Source organism: Thermobia domestica, chromosome 6, assembly GCF_964235325.1.
Source record: "Thermobia domestica chromosome 6, izTheDome1.hap1.1, whole genome shotgun sequence".
Lineage (NCBI taxonomy): Eukaryota > Metazoa > Arthropoda > Insecta > Zygentoma > Lepismatidae > Thermobia > Thermobia domestica.
In genome coordinates, this window is record NC_137459.1 from 146,849,378 (window position 1) to 146,874,430 (window position 25,053).

Below are 25,053 nucleotides of genomic sequence, written 5' to 3' on the forward strand. Positions count from 1 at the left end.
GTACAATGAGAATGGGAAAGGAAATAGGAGAGCCACGGGAAAACCCACAGACACGATGTTATTCCCCACGAGGTAACATGTCCTGGGATCAAACAGGGACACCCTGCACCAAAAGTCAGTACTCTACTACATAGCCACCATACCTCCAGAGCTTAAAAAAAACTAATAATAGCAAATAGCTTAATAATAAAAGAATTAGCTTCTTTCACCAACAGCTTTCTTCACGATGGAACTTCAAAATTCAAGATCATGAAAATCTTACCAAAAGTCCCCTCGATCCAGGAAGCTCCCCCATAATGTATTTTTCATAGTTTTTTCGCACCTTCCTTTCCGTTGTTGACTTTAGAAAATTTCCATCTGTTACATGAATCATTATCAATTGATAACTTATGATACCAAGAAAATCATTGCAACTGAAAATTATTTTTCTTTTCCATGAAAGTGCGTACACGAAGATGTACAAAATCCCTTTCCCTTCTTCTCTGTATCCATTTTATTCAATTCAAGCACGTAAATAACATATTCGAAATTTGTGTATCAAATGGTTCTCATACATGTGTGTAACATTTCATACATTCGCGTCCAGTGATTTGAAAGAAAGATTTCACGAAAATAAGAATAATTTTCCTCTGTATTTTTTTTTAATTTAGGGAAGGTTTCATAAATGGCGATATTGTAAAACCACAGACGACAATCTGCCGTCACATTAAATACAATTCTGATCCACAATTTTTTTTGCGCGTGTGTGTGATGATGATGCAGTTTTTGAAATATTGACATCTAAAAAGGCATCTTTTTGTATTCCAAAATTATTAGTCAAATAATATTTCTAATTGAAGGTCATAATCTGTTTGTAAACCAATGATAAATTTAAACTATTACCTCAACGTAATATGGAAGCTGCTGTTCTAGTCCCACAGGAAAATTCTCAAACATCTGCAAAGGAAAGAATGAAATATTTTACTTTATATCTACAAATTAACAGAAAGTTTAAAGACCAATCAATCATATTTTAGTTAATGTATTAATAATGTTTTAGTTAGTTCGACTTACGTTTAATATCAATAACTCGTAATAATGGAGTATAACCATTGTGTAACCAGAAGAGAAGTATAAGGATGAACGATAAACAAAGGATATTCATTATTATGTCAGCACCAGTTGCTGGGTCATGGAATCAACTGATATATCAGAAAGTTTACAGTGTTTCCAAGTTATAGATGCTCTTGTAAAAGAAAGAAAGTGTACAACAATGCATATTCCATTCAATCATGAACCAGAAACACACAGAGAGATTATTAATATACATAACCTAAAACTAATGAGTTTAGCAAGAGCATAAAGTTCCAAGTAATTCTAGTTTCGTGATATGTTCTAATATCGAATATAACTAGCCCGTTCATTGTTTATAGTTCACACTAGAAAACTCAGGTGTGGAAAGAAGCAAGAGGTCAAGTGTACCAAGTATAAAAGTAATGCGAAATACCTTATTCTGTGACTGAATTACGAAAATAAAACTACTGTGAAACTTTTCTCAGCGATCACCTGTTTTATCCATCTTATTTTTTCAGGAAATTGTATGAATGTCTGAAAATGAAAATTATTTTGAGCACCTATTCAACGACTCCCTCTTTCAACGGCCTTTTCTCTCTTCCATTTTATCCATAGGTCGAAATGAAAATCGCGTATCATTAACCATATGAGCACCAAAATCATTCAGATCACACAAAAGACCAAGATTGGATCATTTTACACTCGTGTATATATCTCGTAATAAAATAAAATTTGTGAATGCCCAGTCATTTTGACTCAAGTTTGGCGTTTCGAATGTTAAAGTGTGTTTCTTTACCGCCTTTTCAACAACCGCCTCTCTTAATGGTCATTTCTTGTATAAGAACCGATATGAGTAATGCATGTCGTATAAGTAATGCATGTTAAGCTTCTCTTTAAAAAAAATCTGTCCTCACTTCGACCACTGGACCAATGGAGAACTTTTACTTACCAACCAGTTAATTACACCGCAGTATTCAATAGAAATGAGAATTATTATATACGGTATTCTGTAATAATAAGAGTACTGTACATTTAATTAAATTTTTTATTGCTTTCAAAAATTATCGAGTTAGATAACAAAGAGGACAATGAAAGAGAAATTTGCTAAAGACTTATCAACGTAACTCGAAACTAAACCAAGTAAAGAAGACAACAAATTTTGCAAACTGCTATATCAAACATTTTAATTCTCACAGACTCATATCAAAAGGAAATTATGAGGGAAATGTATCAGAGAAAGAGGATGGGGGAAAAGTATGATATGTATTTCTCCTTCGAAAAAGTAAACATAATTCCACATAGTATAAAACAGAGGTTCATGTATTTTCAATTGAATAAATGATGTAAAAATTTTAATTAAAACATTTATTTAAGAATATACCTCATTAAGATTTATATTACTGTACTATGCATGTTTCGTATTCGATTGAACAATCGTCACTACGCTTCGTATGAATTTCTTGTGCAATATTGTGATACTGCAACACTTTAGAATACAATTGAATTTTAGAAGCACCATCTACAGGACAGTCTGCTACGATTCATCTACGAATCAAGTAAGGTATTCCAATACACAAGGAGAAAAAATACATTCCTGCTGATGTTGTCAGTTATCATTTGCGAGTTTGAGATTATTTTTATATTAATGTAAGACAGTTAGAAGTTGTGCATATATAGAGCATCTTTAACATGCTGATATATTTCTTTCACAATTCAATTTGTATAGTGTGTTGAAAATGTCTATTTGCCTTGTTGTGTGTCCCCACACATCCACCAAATAAATCAAATTTCCAACTAATTGAGGTTTAGTGTCTTATCACATGTTTACTCCTGGAGCAGCGACTGAGAGAAACAGGCAGTTTAAAGGACAGGAGACGAGGCGAGGAAATGATGCAGCGAAGGTTTGGCAATACTCATGGATCCCATTTACCATCGATTTTTCTGTCACTGTTCTCCTTATCCTCCCAGTAGATCACCTGTTCTGTCCGTGCGATTTACCGAAACTGGGAGTAGTGAGCAATAACAAAGGAGTAAAATGTAACTTCTAGCTTTACGTCCTACGTTTATACATCTTATTCTAAAGTAGATGGATGATTAATGAAGGTGGATGATTATGAAGGGAAATGGTGGGATGAGAATGTGAGAGTAAACGAGAGAACCTCGAGAAAATTCATGGACATAATGTTGTCTACCATAAATTCACTTGGTGTAGGATTGAACCAGGGATTCCTCTTGCAGATCATCAAGTAAACTACAAAGTCACGAATCATCAAGTTGAAAATGGATTATGTAAGTACATGTATGCAACTATAAATAATTACAATGCAACTTACTGGAGCCATAGGTGTATAGATGATACGCACTGGACCATCCTGAAATAAAAGATAATCCGTTATATTATCAAATTGAACTCCAGAATGAAAATGAAAGAATTATGAACCAGTTCATTTTTAAGTTGTTAAAATTGTGATTTAAAAAAATGTTAAAATATTGTTACAAATAAATAGTGATATAATATTAGATTAGGGCTTGCAAGTAACCTCTTGTGTTAACAAATACATGAAATGAACAAAATTATTCCTAATTGCAAATTAGAATTAGTATTTAGGGGATGATACTACCTAGTCCTACTCACCACCACTTAGATGACAAAAAGTAGTAAAAAGAACTTGTAAGAAAATATCAATGTTGTGAACGAGAAAAAGCCTAACCTTGACTTATATTTCTATGGATCTGCGTACTCAACCTGAAGCCTCACGATTGCTCTTTGTAATAGTTAATGCATAGATGGAAAGTTAGTTTTCTTATGTAATGAATAGTAACAAATACATTCCAGTAATATTCGACCAAATGAAATAATAATAATATTAATATTATTAACATTAATAATAATAATAATAATAATAATAATTTGTACAGCCACCAACAAAAATAGGCAAACGCACCATACATGCTATTTTGGTCATTATTTCTGAACGACTTGACCAATTGAATTAGTTGTCCATATTGATTAGCTGTTTGATAATGATCTAATGGGGACGTCAGCAGCAACGACATTTGTTCCCGTCACAAAGTTCCCAGTATTGTTAAGGGAAGAATGTTCTTTCTGAATCAAACATAATTCATTGATTCCTTTCCGAAATTTGACCTAAAAATAATTCATAACCATGTTTTTGTTGGTTTCTGTACACAAATATTGAAAAAGTTTAAATCTATTTGAAGAGTTGATTCTAGATACACCACCACCAATAGTTCCGGAAAATTCCTACAAAACAAGATAAGTTAAAACTCACATGTTAAAATCCTGCAGCTAGTTTGCTGTAAAAATATATCGTTAAGATATAATGTGGAACATACTATACTTTTTTTAAAAAAAAAATCCATTACCTCTTCTCTCTCTGAAATAAGTTACGGGACACTAGTAAGATTCTGAAACAAATTCAATGAAAGACAGTTAGAAAGAAAATTATGGTAAATCGTGGTACGTTCTGTCTGCCTCAAAACGCCAAAAATTCAAATAAATCAAACACAAAACAATTACTTTCAATAAACTATTAGTTGCATTTGAAGTTCATTGTTGTTTGCATTCTAATTAATGTAATCCTTAAACAAAATCAGCATATGATTAACCATACACGTGTATGCAGTATAGTGAATGCACATTACATATATTTTTATCTAATAATAGTTAATTCCTTCTAAAGCTTTGATTTGAGAAAAGAAATTTACTATACTACTGCACATCAGAAAATTCTTATTTTAGTCTATTTGAAGTTAACCCTCATATAGTTAGACAAAATAACTGAATGATCATTGAAACATACTATAGTTTATAAATCATAAATTCTAGTATGTAATTAAATATTTTGATTAATTGTGTATTTATATAAAACAATATATTACAATGTGTAACACTCACAACATCTACTTTTCTACATTTGAAAAACCTCTACTGTCTACATTTTCCAAAGAAGCATGAGCACTAATATTTTTCACATATATCCTTGTAATATTTTATATTGCTAATTAGATTATGTTCGGGGTCGTTTCCTTTAACATTGATGATTTTCTGTTTATGTTTTCTTAAAGGAAATTAATGGTTGCAAAGCTGCCCAGTAGGCTATAATTGCTCTTCGACAGCTTTTTAACTGTAAATGATAGATTATAAACCAAAAATCCATAACATTAAAATACAACCTATTAACTATTTTAAAATAAAATTGACTTCCTCCTTCATTTTGACTTACAGTATATACCATACACAATCTACAGAAGTTATTCGATCTCGTCCAAACCTGGCATGTTGTTAAAAACTTGACTTGACTTGCTTAATATGCATGTCAAACATTTTCAGTGCATAGTTTGAGTTACTGGTCATCAAAATTGGAGTTTACACTTAATAAACTCTTCGCATAAAATCGGGGAAATATCTGAAGAAAGTCTTATTTAACGTTTATCTGAAATTAAGTGAACGTTAAATAAATGCATTGTGTATTTATGATAGATATACTAAAATCAATTGAGGATGATTTTTTCTGCAATCGGAAAACTCATTTCTCGTAGACTTTGGAGAAGAGAAAGTGAACATCTATCAAAGCTAATTTCATTTGTACAAGAATTGTCCAACAAAAGCAGCATGGCAAAATGTTAGAGGTAATAGAGCATTTGATTTTGTCGCTTACTTCTCTCTCTGAAAATAATCGTTGCAGAATTATTATAATTCTTATAAATGTGGAATATAATCGCGGCAGAATTATTATACATGTGGAAATTATATATAGTTGCGTTGACTAATCACTTAGAACTGGCCACTGTATGTTGTCAAAGTATATTTTTGAACAGCTACTAAGAGAAATAAGTTGAACAATAAAGAGGAGAAATAAAGCAGGAGAAAAAGTGAAGAGTTGACAGTATACACAATTGGTGTGTACAAGAAGTCATGAATTCATGATTGATGTATCTGCAAAAACATCGATGGTTTCTGTTTGCCTGTCACTGGTTCTTCATCTGCTGTTTCTGTGGTTTACTGAAAATAAGAATAGCAAACTCCCACGCCACAGAACACCAAGTTAGAAATAACTGTTTTATGTCAATAAAATTGTATTGTTATATGTTATGCTAGTTTGTAATGAAAAAGTATTTTCTAAAAGTATATTTGTATCAGTATTTGTATGTGGAAACATGCATTATATCAAAGACCATAACACTTCGTATATTGCGATTTGATGCAATAAGTATACCATAAAATTGTACAAAAAAACTGGAAAAATGCCTCTGTTAACGTCGGTTCCTTGGAGTTTAGTTTAGGAGCTATGACAACAGAACAGATCATTTCCACAGACTTTTATCTCCGCAATTGACGTCGATTCAACAGCAAAAGTAGAAAATAGCATCTATCTAATCCACTGCTAGAGAAATCATAGATCATATTAGTGTATTTTATACCATACTACTGACTGGGTATGACTTTCTACATTTGAGATTGAACTGACATAAATATATGACATAATTTCACACATATAAAAGGAAATTTCATTGCACAAGTCCCAAAGGTTTAAACAGACTAGACGAAATATTTAGTGTGACGATGTTTGGTCAGTACATCGTGAGACCCATCGTCGTTGTTTCTTGTTTTTTTTTTCACCCTTATTACTTCTTTCATCCAAGTAGCTCCCCATTTGTCCCCACCGACCCTAAATAAACCTGCAGCATATTTCGCTCCCCACATTGATCAGCCATTAAAAATCGCAATAGATTCACATTGTTTTGCTCTGGTGATCATACAGGACGGGTTCATAGCTCTTCAAGGTATATATATATAAAGTTTTTCCAGAAATGACAACTCCTAAACAAAATAAGGAACTCATTTAAAGAGAGACTTTACCACTGTTTCTGTGTACTATTATATGATATACTTCATGTACATCGTTTACTATTCACTCTGTGTAACTTATGCCATAACCTAGTATATTAAAGTTTAGATACATTACACAAAACTATTTAGTATCCATTTATTGAATTATATCGTATCATACTGTAGAATTACTATATTAGATAGTATAATATTTTACGTTGATGTTTACTCAGTGCCAGAGAGTCCTCCCCACGCATAGGAAGAAATTCGGAATCATTACGTACAGGATAACATTTAAGAAACTACTTCTAAAAAGAATAAGTCACCATTCGTTTTCTTTTTTCTGAATCATGGAAGAAACGTCCAAAAAGCAGAAAAATTATTACGTTAAAAACAAGTTTTCTCTCACACAAAAATATGTATGAAGATCTTAATATTTGAAATGTAATGTCGATTGTATCAGGGAAATAAGTTGATTTCTAGAACCACAACGTAAATAAAATGTGTCCGAACACTCTCACGGCGTTTGTGCCTTTTACGTCAGACAGCGTAGTCGAATTCCTTTAGCTACGTTATATTTACTCAAAAACAACAAAAACATTACACATTCTTATCAGATAATCTTAGGTTCTGTTCTTAGTTGCTCTCCTGTTACGATCAGCCATTATGCTGGCTCTCTTGTTGTGCTAAAAGATTGGCGTTGTGTCAAGTCAATGAAAAATGGATAAATACACGAATATCACCAGATAAAGAGAGGCAAGAGAAATGAATTTTGAAAAACAATTGTGCAAACATTAGTGGTTCTTTCGTATATGGCACAACTCTAACCGTCCATTTAATTGTGATATTTCCTGTTTTTCACCTATCAAAAAAAAAAAAAAACGTAAGTATCGATACCAAATAACAAACGTAAGGTTTATCTTGTTGACAAAATTTAGAGAAATTCCCAGCAACTCACCTGGGGTCATCAAATTAATAAAATTTAATGAAATACATATTAGAAAATATCTCATTACTTTCTCTAACATAGATTAATAAAACCTAAATATTTTAGATTAATTTGATTTCCTCATTCTGAATTACTCATATATATATATATATATATATATATATATATATATATATATATAAACGCAAAAATGTCCATGTCTCTTCAAAAACTACATTATTTATATATTAAATGTTTCTTGTCTAAAATTCACATTTCCCAGATTACGACATCGGCTTTCCGGTTTCCTTGGCTCTGAAAAACGTTGAGTTCAATATCAAACTAATGCTGTAAGCCTGTAAAAGTAAAAGATAGAGTTCATGTTTCCCTAACAGAAAATCGAAATTATAAAATGTCACTCAAGTTTCACACAGGTGAAATAAATATTGACGAGAGACACTAGAAACATTTAATTTTTTTTTTAAAAAAGATGATTCTAAAACCCTAAACTTCTCTATTTGTGTTCTAGAAGCACATACAGATTTCAACTACTAGTTGTAGTCTATAAGTAGTTACCTGTCGTCCATTGCGGGGTACACGACGACGCTCTCGATCTCCTCCGCCCTGAAAGATTATCAGTATATTAGTAATCAAAAAAGTTTTAAGCAATCACAAAATATCAGAAGTTTATGCGGGTAATGCCAATACGTATAAGTAATGTTTACAATCAAATAAAACTCAATGTAATTTTCATGAACACTGAAAAATAGTAACAACAGTACACATGTTCCAGCTCAGAGAGTACTTTTGTTCTACGTAATATACATATTAAGAAATAAAAGAACACATTTTTATGCCGATGTCACGTTATAGTTAGAAAGTTAGCCTTTAGATCAATACAACAAGACCATGGCTGGAACGTTTCAACAAAACAATTTTGTGACATACTTTCAGGAATTTGATATGAACATATTCAACAGAGGACAAGTGCCGCGTAGTGATAAGTAATTTTCTTTTTCAAAAAATACGTAAAATGGAATATACATCTTAGGCTTCCATTTCTCAGTGAGTTCAACAAATGAATGAGACAGGCTAATTCTGTTGAACACTAACCGTCAAACATTTTTAGTTACTTACTTCAGAGATGTATGTGTTGCGGTGCTTTCTTCGCTCAAAAATACGAAACACAATTCTGGTTAGGGAAAACAGGTTAGTTTTATAGGCAACCTTGTGCTCTTACTACCGAGATACACCAGCAAAACAAGAATACAGCCATAAGAAGTAGTTAGATAAAAGTAGGAAAAGTGTCCAACATGTTTTTCGGATAAAAAGATATTCACTCCTTGTTTCTTCATCAAAGAAAATGTCGAATCGGTTTAAGATATACTTCTCAATAATTCTAGTGGAGTTCTCTCCAGATTTTTTCCCAATCTTATCAACGTAAACTGGGGTGATACCTACAATTAGAGATGCAAGGGGTCGGGCAAATGACTTTTCTGAAAACAAAAACGATGTTCTTTCACGCTCTTTTGCTGGGAAACATTGGCCTCTTTGAAATATTTGAATTTTAGTAGAGATATAACATTACGTTTTATCTTTGATTTCTCATTGCAACACGAAAAACATTTAATTATTGCATTCTGAAGAGAAAATCCTGATAAAAGTCAATCTCAAAGAAAATTGGTTGCTCTATAAAAATAAAATGTGCATGGGTCTTCTGGTTCTAAAGAATTGCTTATAGGTGGTTTAGATTAACATCCAGCAACCAAAGTGTTATAAAAGTGTTAAATGTATTGTGTTCTGAAAGTATAGTAGAATTAATGAAACAAAATTGTCGTTTAAAATTTAAGAACAAAGTAATACTTTATTGCAACTATATACAATATTTATTGAAGGTTCTAAAATTCTAAGGGAGAACGTTTAAAAAGCTATCCGCAAGTTCCTTATTTCAAAAATATTGCCACAAAGTAACAGTATAGGGAAAAAGGGTTCTGGAAATGATGATGTAAAACCAAGGATCTTATAAAATAGAGGATCTGCCAGAACACCAAAATCTTGAAGCCATACGTCACAGTTTTGCCACCCATACTCTGCCAACTCCGCCCAATAGGATCTCAATGTTTTGAGCCAAAAATCATGGCGGAAACGAAAGTAGCCAATCAGACGATGGCAGAATCGAAAGTAGCCAATCAGAAGTGCCGCTGCTTGGTTGTTTTTTGGCTTCATCGATTTAATAGGATGAAGATACATGTGGGCAGATCCTCTATTTATAACATCCTTGTGTAAAAACTAACATCATCGCGAAAATAGCCGTTTAGGACTTCAATATTGTAAACAGAACTCTCTGAAGCTCAGAACAAAATGCCTTCCGAATGAGGAAGAAAATGTATGCAAGATTATATATTAAAATGCAAATGGCTTTGAATTTGTTTCTTAGTTTATGGTCCACCAGATTGAATTTAGACCACCAGAACAAATTTCTCTAACATATATCAACATATAGATTACTAGTATTTGTTGATTAATTTATTTACTCATTGTGAATGACATATTTATACATTAGTCTAGGCATCAACTTGAAAAAGTGTTCTCCTTTTCGAATTTAAGAGCAAATCATGTAACAATTTGGCATCTCATATTTTTTGAATATATATCCATCACTGATCACAAAAATGCCGGATGCCAGAAAAAACACCTCACGGAAAGGAAAAGCAAAAATTTTCACGCTATAATTATTCATTATATCTTCGTAACCGTTGGAGCTGGAACATCCAAAGTTTTTTTTTTTTCAGTTTGTTTGTCTAATTGTCTTCTACAATTTGATTCTAGCGCGTTTTTGAGCTAAAATAATGGTTTTCTTGTTATTTTCATTCTTACTCAGTATTGGTTGCGCGTGACGTCAGTCTTTTAGCCACAGATTCTTTACAAACCGAATTTGGAAAAATATTCCTCTAAAAGTTTTTTCGTTATTTTATGCTCTTTCAAAAAAAATGTATACTTATATTAGTGTGGACCTAATAGTGCCTGAGTTATAAGATAATTTATTCTGTCGTGTTCGAAACTGATCACGGCGCGGCTCAAGAGTTACCTTCCTACAAACGGTAGATACTAGCAGCTGATGATGATTAATATATATGTAATCTTGTCTGCCTGCATGTAAATAAAACTGATGATTAAGTCTGTCTATAATATAATTTAAAAATATTCACTTTTAATATCAATTGAGTGGCTTTTCGGAAAATAATCCTTGTCAAAAACCACAAGTTTTCTCTTAAGATTGAAAAGAGCTTTCCCTAGTACGAACTATGAGAAACTCTACTGATTTGTTTCATTATACGTGTCTCTGATACCTTCTAAAACATGCACAAGCATGCAGCTTTCTATTAATTTTTCTGAAAAGAAATCTTGTTTTGACTAGGGCTGTTTTTGCTGCAAGTCCTTTGATTTATGTACTACAATGGTACTGATAGAAATAGAATAGGAACCAGGTTTCAAAATTGTTTCAAGAGAGAATCATAAACAGTTTACCCTTCACTTTTAATATATATCACCACCTTTCTCTCCTAATACTTACTGTAACGCAAAGAAGAAAACACAAAATAGTTATGCCTAACACATTTTATAAATAATCAGTTTTTAAAACTGGTAAATCTTATTTACAGAAGAAGCACTTGCATGTTATTAAGATTGTGTATGGTTTCTATAATACAATAAATCTATAAGGGGTGATCAACTGAAACCCGTTCGTTCCATGTATTATTGGTATAGTGTGTAGGAGGATATTGTTTGTTTAATAGTGTGTAATGGCTAATGTCCCTCTGTGTTGGGTGCAGGAAAGTTGTTGATACGTGTTTCCGTTTTGCAGGTATAACGAGTGAAAGATTGCGTACAAGATCCCCAATCTGTCCAAATAGGACCAGCGTGCCGTCATCCAGTTTCTGAGTGCCAAAGGTTGTAAATCAGGTGAAGTATTCCGGCGTATGAAAGACGTGTATGATGATGCATACTTCTCCAAAACAACAGTGGTGGACTGGGCCAGAATGTTTCGGAAGGGGCGTGAACAAAACACTGATTATCCCCGTCCTAGTCAAGCCCCTTTTGTTGCCACAAAAGATACGCATGAAAAGGTGAATGCGGCTATAGCTGCGGATAGACGCATTAGCATTAAATCCATAGCGAACGGGTTAAATAATGAGTTATGATACTGCTCAGAAAATTGTGAAAGATCCCGGATATCATAAAGTGTGCGCGCTGTGCATCCCAAGGGTGTTGACGGAAGACCAAAAGTTGGAGCGTATGGGTTGCGCCATTGAATATTTGTCACGTTACCATTTGGAAGGTAACGACTTCTTGCTACGCATTGTTGCTGAGGATAAAATTTGGTGCCATCATTTTGAACCGAGTTCAAAGTCTTCCAGTATGTAGTGGAAACACCCCTCATTTCCACGTCCCAAAAAGTTCAAGACGCAACCGTCTGCGGGGAAAGTTATGGTGTCTGTGTTCTTTGATTGCCATGGACCATTATTGCCTAATTTCAAGGAACCAGGACAATTAATCAACGCCTCGAGCTACTGTCAGACCTTGACACAGTTACGGAGAGCCATCAAAAACAAAAGGCCTGGTTTATTGACCGCTAGAGTCATTGTGTTGCATGACAACGTGCGTTCACACGTTGCAAACCAAGTGCAGAATTTGTTTCAACGATTCAAGTGGGAAATGTTGCGACACCGCCCTACAGCCGTGACCTTTCATCTTGTGACTTTCCCATCTTTAGGCCTCTAAGGAAGGAATTGAAAGTTCAGAGATTTCAGTCTGACGCCGAGGGTCAGGAAGCTGTGTGTGATTGGTTTGGTAGTCAGCCGTCCAAATTTTACATGGACGACACTTGTACGCTAGTGACACAATTGGACATTTATCTCAACGCTCATGGTGAGTACTTCTGAACAATATTTTTACTGTACGCTAACCATAGACGCCTCTAGATAGTGTACGAGTTTCCGCTCGAAATAAAATTTATTTCATGAATTATGACCACTGAACGGGTTTCAATTGGTCGCTAATTATATAATAAGAAACGTTATAGTGGGAAACCATGTACTTAAGAAATCTCTACACAAGAGAATAAATTATTTGACTTCTAGAAATAGTTCTCAATAATGTTATGTCACTCTTATATCTCGAAAAAGATAAACAAATTTGTGATGTCTTTAATGATTCATTCAGTATTCTTCATCAATCTGTTCATTAGCTGATATTGAATATTTCTGCTCGCTCGGACAACTCAATTTTACTCATTTCAGTGCACAAGAAACCCCGATTCTTATACTTGCGTTCCAAATTTACACACTCAAGTTTCTAACGGCTACACATGGTAATCTTTAAACAAGCCTTGGAAATATTTTCGAGTGGTTGGTTTCAGAATTTGGTCCTCCAAGTGCTATCCGGAGTCTTCTCACCTTAGTAGATCGATCTCACACTTATCAGCGTTTCCCAGATTGTTGTTTGGTAATGGGATAGCTTTATATGTTGTTGAGAGCATCACTAGTTGGAGATAATCTCTCCAGACTACATTTTCCTAAAAGTACTAGTCTAGCTTCATCACAGGTCTTCGCATTAACCTTGAGGAGCTTTGTGAAAAACAGTTCTCCAAATTCAATAGCGTTTTCTGATAAAGGAATTTGTTCTAGGTGAAAAAGGTCACCGTTTTCTGATTAAATAGACCATAATTAGATAATGTACTGCTGGAATTATCACCTTGAGAACATTTGGTTGTTGTTTCCGGTAGTATCATAAGACTGTTATATAAAGATCATAAGGTAGTAGATAAAGATCATAAGACTGTTAAGTCAAACTTTGAGATCGATGTTCAAAATCTTGAAGGAAAGCACGAAGAAGCAGATTTTATAATGATATTTCATGTTGTGGATCACAATTCAGATAGAATTATTGTGATGAATAGAGACACCAATGTTTTTCTGGTGTTGATACTCCATTATGACAGAATTTCTTGTAAAGAATTGTACATGTTGGCGAAATTTTAAAGACAAGAAGGCTTATTCCAGTTCACTGCCTTTGCCGCCAGTTATCTGAGAACGAGAAGAGAGGTAATGGCTTATCACGCTCCTCTTGGATAAGACATAAGGTCATATCTAGTTGGAACATCAAAGATCAATAAATGTCTACTTACTCAGAAAACTGTAAGTTATAAAACTGTAAAACTTTTATTTTCCCTAGGACAGATTACTTTATCAGCAAGCGCTATTGAATCTACAGAACTGTTTTTCACAAAGTTCCTCGAGGTTAATATGTAGTTCTCAGAAATTTGAATGTGTAAGTTTGAACTTCAAATGTAAGAATCGCGGTTTCTTGTGCACTCCACTGCGCATTTGTCCTAGCGAGTATAAAAATTTATTATCAGTTAATGAACCGACTGATGAAGACTGAATGATGCATTAAAGACATCGCAAATTTCTTTATCTTTTTCGAGATATAAGAATGGCATAACATTATTGAGAACTAATACTAGAAATCAAATAATTTATTTTCTTGTGCAGAGGTTACTTAAGCATACGGTATCCTTCTCTCAAGTTTTTTTTATTATACATTTATTGTATTATACCAACTGTACACAATCTTAATAGTAGGCAAGTGCTTCTTCGGTAAATAAGATTTAACAGTTTAAAACTGATCATTTATAAAATGTGTTAGCCATATCTTATATTGTGTTTTTTTCTTTCCGTTACAGTAAGTATTAAGAGGGAAAGGTGGTGATTGATATATGTTAAAAGTGGATGGCAAATTGTTTATGATTCTCTCTTGAAACAATTTTGAAATCTGGTTCCTGTTCTATTTCTATCAGTACCATTGTAGTACATAAACCGAAGGACTTGCAGCAATAAACAGCCCTTGTCAAAACAAAATTTTCTTAGGAAAAATCAATATAAAGCTACATGTTTGTGCATGCCTTCGAAGGTATCAGAGACATGTGTAAAGAAACAAATTAGCAGAGGTTCTTTGTACTAGGGAAAGTTCTTTTCAATCTTCAGAGAAAATTTGTGTTTTGATAAGGGTTATTTTCCTAAAAGCCACTCAATTGATATTAAAAATAGATATTTTTAATTAGAATAGAGACAGATTTAATCATCAGTATTATTTACTTGCAGGCAGACAAAATTACATATATATTATTCATCATCAGCAGCTAATATCTACTGTTTGTAGGAAGGTAACTCTTGAGCCGCGCCGTGATCAGTTTCGAACACGACAGAATAAAGTATCTTATAACTCAGACACTATTAGGTCCACACTAATATAAGTATACATTTTTTTGAAAGAGCATAAAATAACGAAAAAACTTTTAGAGGAATATTTTCCCGAATTCGGTTTGTAAAGAATCTGTGGTTAAAAGACTGACGTCACGCACAACCAATACTGAGTAAAAATGAAAATAACAAGAAAACCATTATATTTAGCTCAAAAACGCACTACAATTAAATTGTAGAAGACAATCAGACAAACAAACTGAAAAAAATTGCATTCTTCAGCCCCAATGGTTACGGAGATATAGTGAGTAATAGATACGGTAAAAATTTTTGCTTTAGCCTCTTCCCTTTCCCCTCCTGTGAGGTGTTTTATTCTGGCATCCGACATTTTTGTGATCAGTGATGGGTATCTATTCAAAAAATATCAGATGCCAAATTGATACATGATTTTCCCTTTGAACTCAATTTTTAAGTCCCGGTGCCTAGACTATATTAAAATCTAAGAACGTGCATACCCATTCATAAACTATATTATTTCTACGTTAAATGTTTCTTGTCTAAAATTTACTTTTTTCAGATTACGACAACGGATTTCTGGGTTTCATTGGTTTAATATGAGATAAATGTTGTAAACCTGTAAAAGCAAAAGATACAGTTCATGTTTTCCTAATAGAAAATCGAAATAATAAAATGTCTCTCTAGTTTTACTCAGGAAATAAATGGTGAGGACAAAAAACTGGAAACATTTTTTTAATGTGATACAATTCTAAAATCGTAAAATTCTCTATTTGTGTTTTAGAAGCACACAGGATTTTAAACTAGCAGTTGTTGTCTGTAAGTAGTTACCTGTTGTCCAATGCGGGGTTCACGACGGCGCTCTTGATCTCCTCCGCCCTGAAAGATTATCAGTATATTAGTAAAAAAAGTATTAAGTAATCACAAAATATCAGAAGCCAATGTGGACAATCTCTATACGTATAAGTAGCGCTTACTATCAAATAAGAACTCAATTTAATTTTTATGAACATTGAAAATTAGTAACAACAGTAGACATATTGCAGCTCAGAGAGTATTTTGTTCTACATAATACACACAATAAGAAATAACGAAAACACATTTATATGATGATATCACGTTTATAGTTACGAACTGAGCCTTACGATCTATGCAATAAGACCATAGCTGGAAGATTTCAACAAAACAATTTCGTGGCATATTTTCAGGAGTTTCACATTAACATATTCAACAGAGGACAAGTATCGCGAATTGAAAGATACGATTTCTTCAAAAAGAAATCATTAAAACGGAAAATCTAGCTTTGGAATTCCAGTTCTCAGTGACTTCAACGAGTGAATAAGACAGATAATTTTGTTGAACAGTAACCGTCAAATATTTTTAGTTACTTGCTTCAGATATGTGCTTTGTGCTTTCTGTTTTACAAAACCGAAGTACAATTTCCGTTTTTGCAAAATAGGTTAGTTTTATAGGTCTGCTTGTGCTCTTATTACCGAAGTAGACCAGGAAATCAATCATACAGGCATAACTTGAACTTATATAGATAATAGGTTTAACAAATTTTTCCGGGGGAAAACATGTTGGCTCCTTCTTTGTTCATCAAAAATAATGTTGAATCGGTTTTAGGCATACTTATATCAATCATTCTAGTTGAGTTCTCTACAGATATTTATCTACCTTATCAATGTATTCTAGAGGTGGCACATACAATTAGAGATTCAATGGGTCGTGCAAATAACATTTCTGAAAACAAAAACGAAGTTCTTCCCTACTATTTTGCCTGGGAAACATTGAACATTTTAAAATATTTTAATTTTAGTGGAGATATAACACTACGTTTTTATATTTGTTTTCCTACTCTAACACGAAAAACATTTAATTATTGCATTCTGATGAGAAAATCCTGAAACAAAATCAAATCTAAGAAATTGGTTACTCGATAAAAAGAAAACGTGCGTAGGATTCCTGGTGGTGACAAATCTTTTGTAGGTGTTTTAGATTAATACGCAGCAGCAGAAAGAAGTATAAATGTATTAGCTGTTCTGAAAATGTAGTAGATTTCATGAAACAAAATTGTCGTTTAAAACTTATGAATAAACTAACTATTCATTGCAACTATATATAACATGTATTGAGGGTCTTAAAATTCTAAAGAAGAACCTGTAAAAAACTATCCACAAGTTTCTTATTTCAAAAATATTGACGCAATGTAACAGTATAGAAAAAAAGGATTCTGCAAATAATGATGCTAAACTAACATCATCCACAAAATAGCCGTTTATGACTTTAATATTGTAAACTGAACTCTCCGAAGCTTAGAATAAAATGCCTCTCGAATGAAGAACAAAATGTATGCAAGATTATATATAAAGATATAAATGGTTTTCTATCTATTTCTGGGTTAATGGTACGCTAAATTGAATTTAGGCAAACAGTATTATTTCTCCCACCATATATCAACATTCAAATAACTAAAAACCTATGTATTTTTGATTAATTTGATTTATTCATTATGAATAACATATTCATATATCTAAACCTAAGAATGTGCATATCCATTCAACAACTAGATTATTTCTATATTAAATGTTTCCTGTCTAAAATTTAATTTTTCCAGAATTTCACATCCGCATTCTGGTTTTCCTCGGCTCTTAAAAATTATCGGTTTAATATCGAACATATGTTGTAAGTCTATAAAAGCAAAAATACAGGTCATGTTTTCCTAACAGAAAACTGAAACAATAAAATGTTACTCAAGTTTCATTTAGGAAAAATAAATGCTTAGGAAAAAAACTAGAGACGCGTATTTAAAAAAGAAATGTGATACGACTCTGAAACCCTAAACTTCTATATTTGTGTTCTAGAAGCACACAAGAATATCAACTATCAGTTGCTGTTTATAAGTAGTTACCTGTTGTCCATTGCGGGGTTCACGACTACCCTCCTGCTCTCGTCCCTCCTGAAAGATTATCCGTATATTAGTCCAAAAAAACGTTTTGAGCGATCATAAAGTAGCAGAAATTTATGTGGGCAATGCCTATACGTATAAGTAGTGCTTACTGTCAAATAAGAACTCAATTTAAATTTTTATGAACATTGAAAAGTAGTAACAACAGTAGACATTCCAGCTCAAAGAGTACTTTGTTCTACGTAATACACACACTAAGAAATAACAAATATACATCTTTCGGTTGATGTCATGTTTATAGTTACAAAGTTAGCCTTAGGACCAATATAACACCGTAGCTGAAACGTTTCGAAAAAACAATTTCGTGGCATACTTACAGCAGTTTCACATTAACGTATTCAACAGAGGACAAGTATCGCGCATTGAAAGGTAACTTAAAAAAAAGAAGAAATCATTAAAACGAAAAATCTAGCTTTGGAATTCCAGTTCTCAGTGACTTCAACGAGTGAATAAGACAGATAATTTTGATGAACAGTAACCGTCAAGTATTTTTAGTTACTTGCTTCAGATATGTGTTTTGTGCTTTCTGCTTTACAAAACCGAAGTACAATTTCTGTTTTTGCAAAATAGGTTAGTTTTATAGGTCTGCTTGTGCTCTCATTACCGAAGTAGACCAGGAAATCAATCATACAGGCATAACTTGAACTTATATAGATAATACGTTTAACAATTTTTTCCGGGGGAAAACATGTTGGCTCCTTCTTTGTTCATCAAAAATAATGTTGAATCGGTTAAAGACATACTTATATCAATCATTGTAGTTCTCTCCAGATCTTTATCAACCTTATCAATGTAATCTAGAGGTGTTATCTACAATTAGAGATTCAAAGGGTCGGGAAAATGACTTTCCTTAAAACAAAAACAAAGTTCTCTCCCACCATTTTCCCTGGAAAACATTAAGCGTTTTAAAATATTTCAATTTTAGTAGAGATATGACACTACGCTTTATCTTTGTTTTCCTAATCTAACACGAAAAGCATTTAATTATTGCATTCTGAAGAGAAAAGCCTGAAAAATTTCAAGTATAGAAAGTTGGTTATTCGATAGAAAGAAAATTTGCATGGGTTTCCTGGTTGTAACGAATTGTTTGTAGGTGTTTTAGATTAATATGCAGCAAACAAAATGTTTTAGAAAAAAGTTTAAATGTATCAGCAGTAATTGTTTTGAAAGTATAGCAGATTTCATGAAACAAAATTATCGTTTAAAATTTATGAATAAACTAACACTTCACAGCAACTATAAATAATATTTATTGAGGGTTCTACAATTCTAGGGAATGGTGTTCAAAAAGCTATCCACAAGTTCCTTATTTCGAAGATACTGACACAATGTAACAGCAAAGGAAAGAGAGAGTCTGTAAATAATGGTATTAAACAAACATAATCTAGAAAATAGCTCTTTATGACTCTAATATTGTAAAATGAACTCTCTGAAGCACAGAATAAAATGCCTTCTAAATGAAGAACAAAATGTATGCAAGATTTTATATCAAAATAAAAATGATTTTATATCTATTTCTTGGTTTATGGTACGCTAGATTAAATTTAGGCAACCAGTAGAACTTCCTCTACCATATGTCAACATACAGATAACTTAAATCTTAGTGTTGTTGATTAATTTGATATATTCATTGTGAATGCCATATTTATATATATTAAACCTAAAAATGTGCAGGTCCTTCCAAAAATGCATTATTTCTATAGTAAATGTTTCTTGTGTCAAATTTACAGTTTCCAGGATTTGAAATCAGCTTTCTGGTTTTCTTTGGCTTTCAAAAACGATTGGTTTAATACCAAACAAATGTTGTAAGCCTGTAAAAGTAAAAGATAGTTTTCATGGTTTCCTATCAGAAAATTGAAACAATAAAATGTCAGTCAAGTTTCCTTCAGGTGAAATAAATGTTGAGAAAAGAAACTAGAAACATTTATTTAAAAAATATGATTCTAAAACCCTAAACTTCTCTATTTGTGTTTTCTCTATGTGCGTGTGGTAAAACTTAGTGAAATTCCCTGCAACTCACCTGTGGTCATCAAATTAATAAAATCTAATCAAATACATATTAGAAATTATCTCATTACTTTCTCTAACATAGATCAACATATAGATTAATAAAACCTAAATATTTGTAGATTAATTTGATTTACTTATTTTGAATTATTCATATATAATTTGTAACGTTATACTTTCTTTCGTCAGCTACGTTACATATTCCCTGATTCTAAATGTTTATACAGTTCACAAGATTATCTAGAATAACTAAACACAGTTAAACACTTCAAATATATATTATTATATTTCAACTTATATCTCGTTCGCCACACTAAAATATTATGCATTCAGAGTACACAAATTGGTTCTTTACATCTATATTTTTAGTTACCATAGCAATGACATTAAACGGATAAACAAATCGTCATAGCAACCAAATTAAGAAAATCTCTCGATAGGACACAAATATTTAAATTATTTCTTTCTATTTTCTTCTTCTTCTTCTTAAGTGCTTGTGCCTTCAAAAAAGCACTTTTGCCCGTAACTATAAACAATACTTAGCAAGTGTTTACAAAGATACACACTGTCGTTGAAAATTACTCATACATATACTCCTATATATATATATATATATATAAAACCCCAAAAGGTCATGTCTCTTCAAAAACTACATTATTTATATATGAAATATTTCTTGTCTAAAATTTACATTTCCCAGATTACGACATCGGCTTTCCCGTTTCCCTTGGCTCTGAAAAACGATGGGTTCAATATTAAACTAATTATGTAAGCCTGTAAAAATAAAAGATAGAGTTCATGTTTTCCTAACAGAAAATCGAAATTATAAAACGCAACTCAAGTTTCACTCAGGTGAAATAAATATTGAGGAAAGAAACTAGGAATACTTATTTTAAAAAATATGATTCTAAAAACCTAAATTTCTCTAGTTGTGTTCTAGAAGGACATACAGATTTCAACTAGTAGTTGTAGTCTATAAGTAGTTACCTGTCGTTCATTGCGGGGTACACGACGACGCTCACGATCTCCTCCACCCTGAAAGATTGTCAGTATATTAGTCCCCAAAATAGTTTTAAGTAATCACAAAATACCAGAAGTTTATGCAGGTAATGCCTATGCATATAAGTTATGCTTACAATAAGAAAAATTCAATTTAATTTTCATGAACACTGAAAAGTTGTAACAAAAGTATACATCTTAAAGCTGAGAGAGTACTTTGTTCTGCGCAATATTCATATTGAGAAATAACAAAAACACATTTATATGCTGATATCACGTTTATAGTTTCAAATTTAGCTTTTAGATCTATACAATACGACAATGGGTGGAACGTTTCAGCAAAACAAATTCGTGGCATACTTTCAGGAGTTTCACATTAAGATATCCAACAGAGGACAAGTACTGTGCGTTGATGGGTAACTTATTTTTAAAAAATCATTAAAACGGAATATGTAGCTTAGGCTTTCATTTCCCGGTGAGTTCAACTTGGGAATAAGACAGGCTAATTTTGTTAAACACTAACCGACAAGTGCTTTTGGTTACTTGCTTCAGAGATGTATGTGTTGTGGTGCTTTCTGCTTTTACAAAACTGAAATGCAATTTCTGTTTCTGCAATACAGGTTAGTTTTATTGGTCTCCTTGTGCACTTAACCGAAGTAGATCAGGAAATCAAACATAAGATGAACTTAGATAAAATGTAGCAAAATGTCCAACATGCTTTTCTGGAAAAACATGTTCGCTCCTTGTTTCTTCATCATAGATAATGTCGAGTCGGTTTAAGACATACTTCTATCAATCATTCTAGTTGCGTTTTCTCAAGATGTTTATCAACTCTATCAATATAATCTGGAGGTGGTACCTACAAATAGAGATCCAAAGAGTCGTGAAAAATGACTTTCCTTAAACGAAAGTTTTTTAGCATTTTTGCCTAGGAAACATTGAGCATTTTAAAATACGGGTATATCAATTTTAGTGGATAGATAACAGTACGTTTTATCTTTATTTTCCCATTGTAACACAGAAAAGCATTTAAATATTGCATTCTAAAGAAAGAAACTGAAAATATATAAAGTCAAGTCTTCTTGAAAATTGGTTATTCGATAGAAAGAAAATATGCATGGGTTTCCTGGTTTTAACGAATTGTTTATAGGTGTTTTAGATTAGTCCTATATTTTAGAAAAAAATTAAATATATTAGCAGTAACAGTTCTGAAAGTGTAGTAGATTTCATGAAACAAAATTATCGTTTAAAATATATGAAAAAAGTAACACTTCATTGCAACTATATATAACACATATCGAGTGCTCTAAAATTCTAAGGGAGAATGTTTAAAAGGGTATCCACAAGTTCCTTATTTCAAAAACCTTGACAGAATCTAACAATATGGGAAAAATGGTATGTGCAAATGATGATGTTAAACTAACATCATCTACAAAATAGCTCTTTTTGACTTTGATATTGTAAGCTGAACTCTGTAAAACTCAGGATAAAATGTTTCCCGAATTGTGATGAAAATGTAAGCAAGATTGTATGTCAAAATAGAAATGGTTTCATATATGAAGAGTATGGAGAAAATCAATGATAATTCTCATTTTAATTATTACAAAATAATTTATGAAATGTGAATGTGGAAGAAAACGAGAACATCTGCGAGCACGATGTTGCCTACCACAACCAAGCATAGCCTGGGATCGAACCAAGGTCCCTCGGGCCTGAAGTAAGTGCTCTAACACTTTATTTTAAATCATCCCAACCGTAACACTTGTCTGCATGGTCATCTATTTTTTCATTGATATACTTAGTCTATTACGACATGGACACGTACACAGAAGCTTGTTAGACCAGTTAAAAATGCCCATGAAATTCAGTAGTACTCGAACCCTCAATGGTCTAACGAAGCCGAAGCTGTACACACAACATTACTCGGCTATTTCCACTACGAACAACATTTGCATTGCCTGTAATATTTATCCTCCTTGATCTTTGACTTCCCTACGCCCTAGTAGCACTGGAATACCACTCCTCATGAGATCAGCGAAATCAAGTAGAGTCGGGTTTGGTTCGAGGAAAGGTGGTTGACCGTTTGAACTCACCAATTGGTTTTGGCATTACGACCCCCACCAGTGTCACGGAAGCAATTGAGAAACTACTTTAAAAGAAAAAAGTAGCGAGTTCCGGTCTAGAAAACCAACATTAACGGCTTACTGCAAACCACCCCAAAAGCACAAGTACCCTCTAAGGGCTGTCCGCCAGGAGTCTAGTTTTTAAGTTTTCTTTAGTTCTTTGGTTTATGCTGAAGGAATCGTAGATTTAATTGTGTATTGAAGGGAAGTTGAACCAGAATATTAGATATTTCATCTAACCTTAATGAAATGAAAAGGAAACTAAAGTAAATCTCTAAGATCTTTTGAAATAAACACTATTCAAATAAAATTGATTTGTGGGTTTGGACCTTAACATCCATTTGCACCATCGACGGTATAACGAAATTAATGAAATGGTGGAATGAAGAAAGTGGGAAGAAAGGGATAAACCCAGAGAAAACCCACGTACACGAAGCTCTTACCAGAAACCAAACCAGTGTCTTCCGTGACAAAGGAGAGTATGCAGATCTGGTAGACACAAAAGAACAATCTTATTGAAATTGGGAGTCGCAGCAAATCGTGCATCTTAAGTCTGACTCCTTACATAAGCTACCCGTGCAATAGGATTACTTGAATGTGAAATAAACAAAATAAACGGACCATTACACGAAAGTATCTCACTCTCATTTCTTAAATTAAAACATGTTGTGCTTCTTTTAATATGAAAAATTTCATTTTGGAAAGCTTGACTTAAATAAGTGTTATGCGGAGCTTTTTAATATACAGAATATTTATGTCTTATTGGCTCGTGCATAAATTCCTCATGGTAGGGGCGAATGTAGTTTCAGGACGTGCATCAATTTCAGTTTCACGTAAAGAAAGCACTTCCTTAAACACAAGGTTTATTGAGTCATGACCGGTCGTCAGTTGAATAAGGTAACTGTTGTTAGTGGTTAGATATCTCGCCTTTTTTGCGAAGGGTTCCCGATTCCAGACCACATAGGCTTGTGGTAGAAAACGTCACATTTTTTTGTGTTTTCTAAGTGTTTCCCATCCTTCTCCTATTTCATTACACTATTCCTTCCATCATTCAACATTTTTATACCATCAACCTCTGCATATCAGACGTCAAACTAAATAAAGATTTTATTTCATTTAAGAAAGTAATATGCTGTATTCAAGATGATTACTTAAGAAGTGGACAAATTCTAATCATTGTATATATGACGGTAACCAAGAAAGTTCTGTCGCTCTTTGTGAAGGTCTCTGTTCAATTGACCCTCACACCGTAAGTTGAATGCGAATAGAGATAAGGCAAGGGTCAGTTGTTGGTACGGGTATATCCAAGATACTATCTGGTTGTGGTAGTTCATTTACACCCTTTACTTGAGAAAGGACAGAGTGAACACCGGACCTCCACAGAGCATCATAAGGGCGTGTATGCTTTACGAGTTCAAACTAGGGCCAAACGCCGTTGCAGCGGGGCGGAAGATATGCCAGGCCTTTTGTGGGGATATCGTGGATACGCGGCCAGTGCGGCGGTGGTTTAACAAGTATAAGGACGGTAACAAAACACTCGAAGACGCACCACGTGCTGGAAGACCAACACATGTACAAAATGAAGATTTTCAGGCAGCAATTCTGGCGAACAGTGGCCAGACATGTGAGGAACAGGGACTACAATTCAGTGTGAATGGAGAAAACATTCGGCAGCACCAGTACTACAAGTTGGAGTGATGGGTATCACATGATTTGACTCTGGGCCAGAAGGCAAGATGAGTAGACACCTGTGTTTCTTTGATGTCTCGTATCAGGAAGGAGCCATTTCTGGACAAGATGTTGACATCTGATGAAAAGTATGTCCTGTACAAAGCTCCACGGCA

The 25,053-nt window shown here is 33.2% G+C and overlaps 1 protein-coding gene across 6 annotated transcripts in view; it reads right to left on the reverse strand.

Annotated features, from left to right (window-relative positions):
• LOC145688250 (uncharacterized) overlaps positions 1–25,053 on the reverse strand; it is a 212,835-nt gene that overhangs the window by 107,463 nt on the left and 80,319 nt on the right. For all 6 annotated transcript variants that reach the window (XM_081762198.1, XM_081762199.1, XM_081762201.1 and 3 more), the window contains exons 2-7: positions 21,075–21,122; positions 18,024–18,071; positions 15,944–15,991; positions 8,412–8,459; positions 3,387–3,425; positions 883–936 (exon numbers count right to left, since the gene is read on the reverse strand). In XM_081762198.1, coding sequence (XP_081618324.1) covers positions 883–936; positions 3,387–3,425; positions 8,412–8,459; positions 15,944–15,991; positions 18,024–18,071; positions 21,075–21,122 — 285 coding nt within the window. The remainder of the gene's footprint in view (positions 1–882; positions 937–3,386; positions 3,426–8,411; positions 8,460–15,943; positions 15,992–18,023; positions 18,072–21,074; positions 21,123–25,053) is intronic.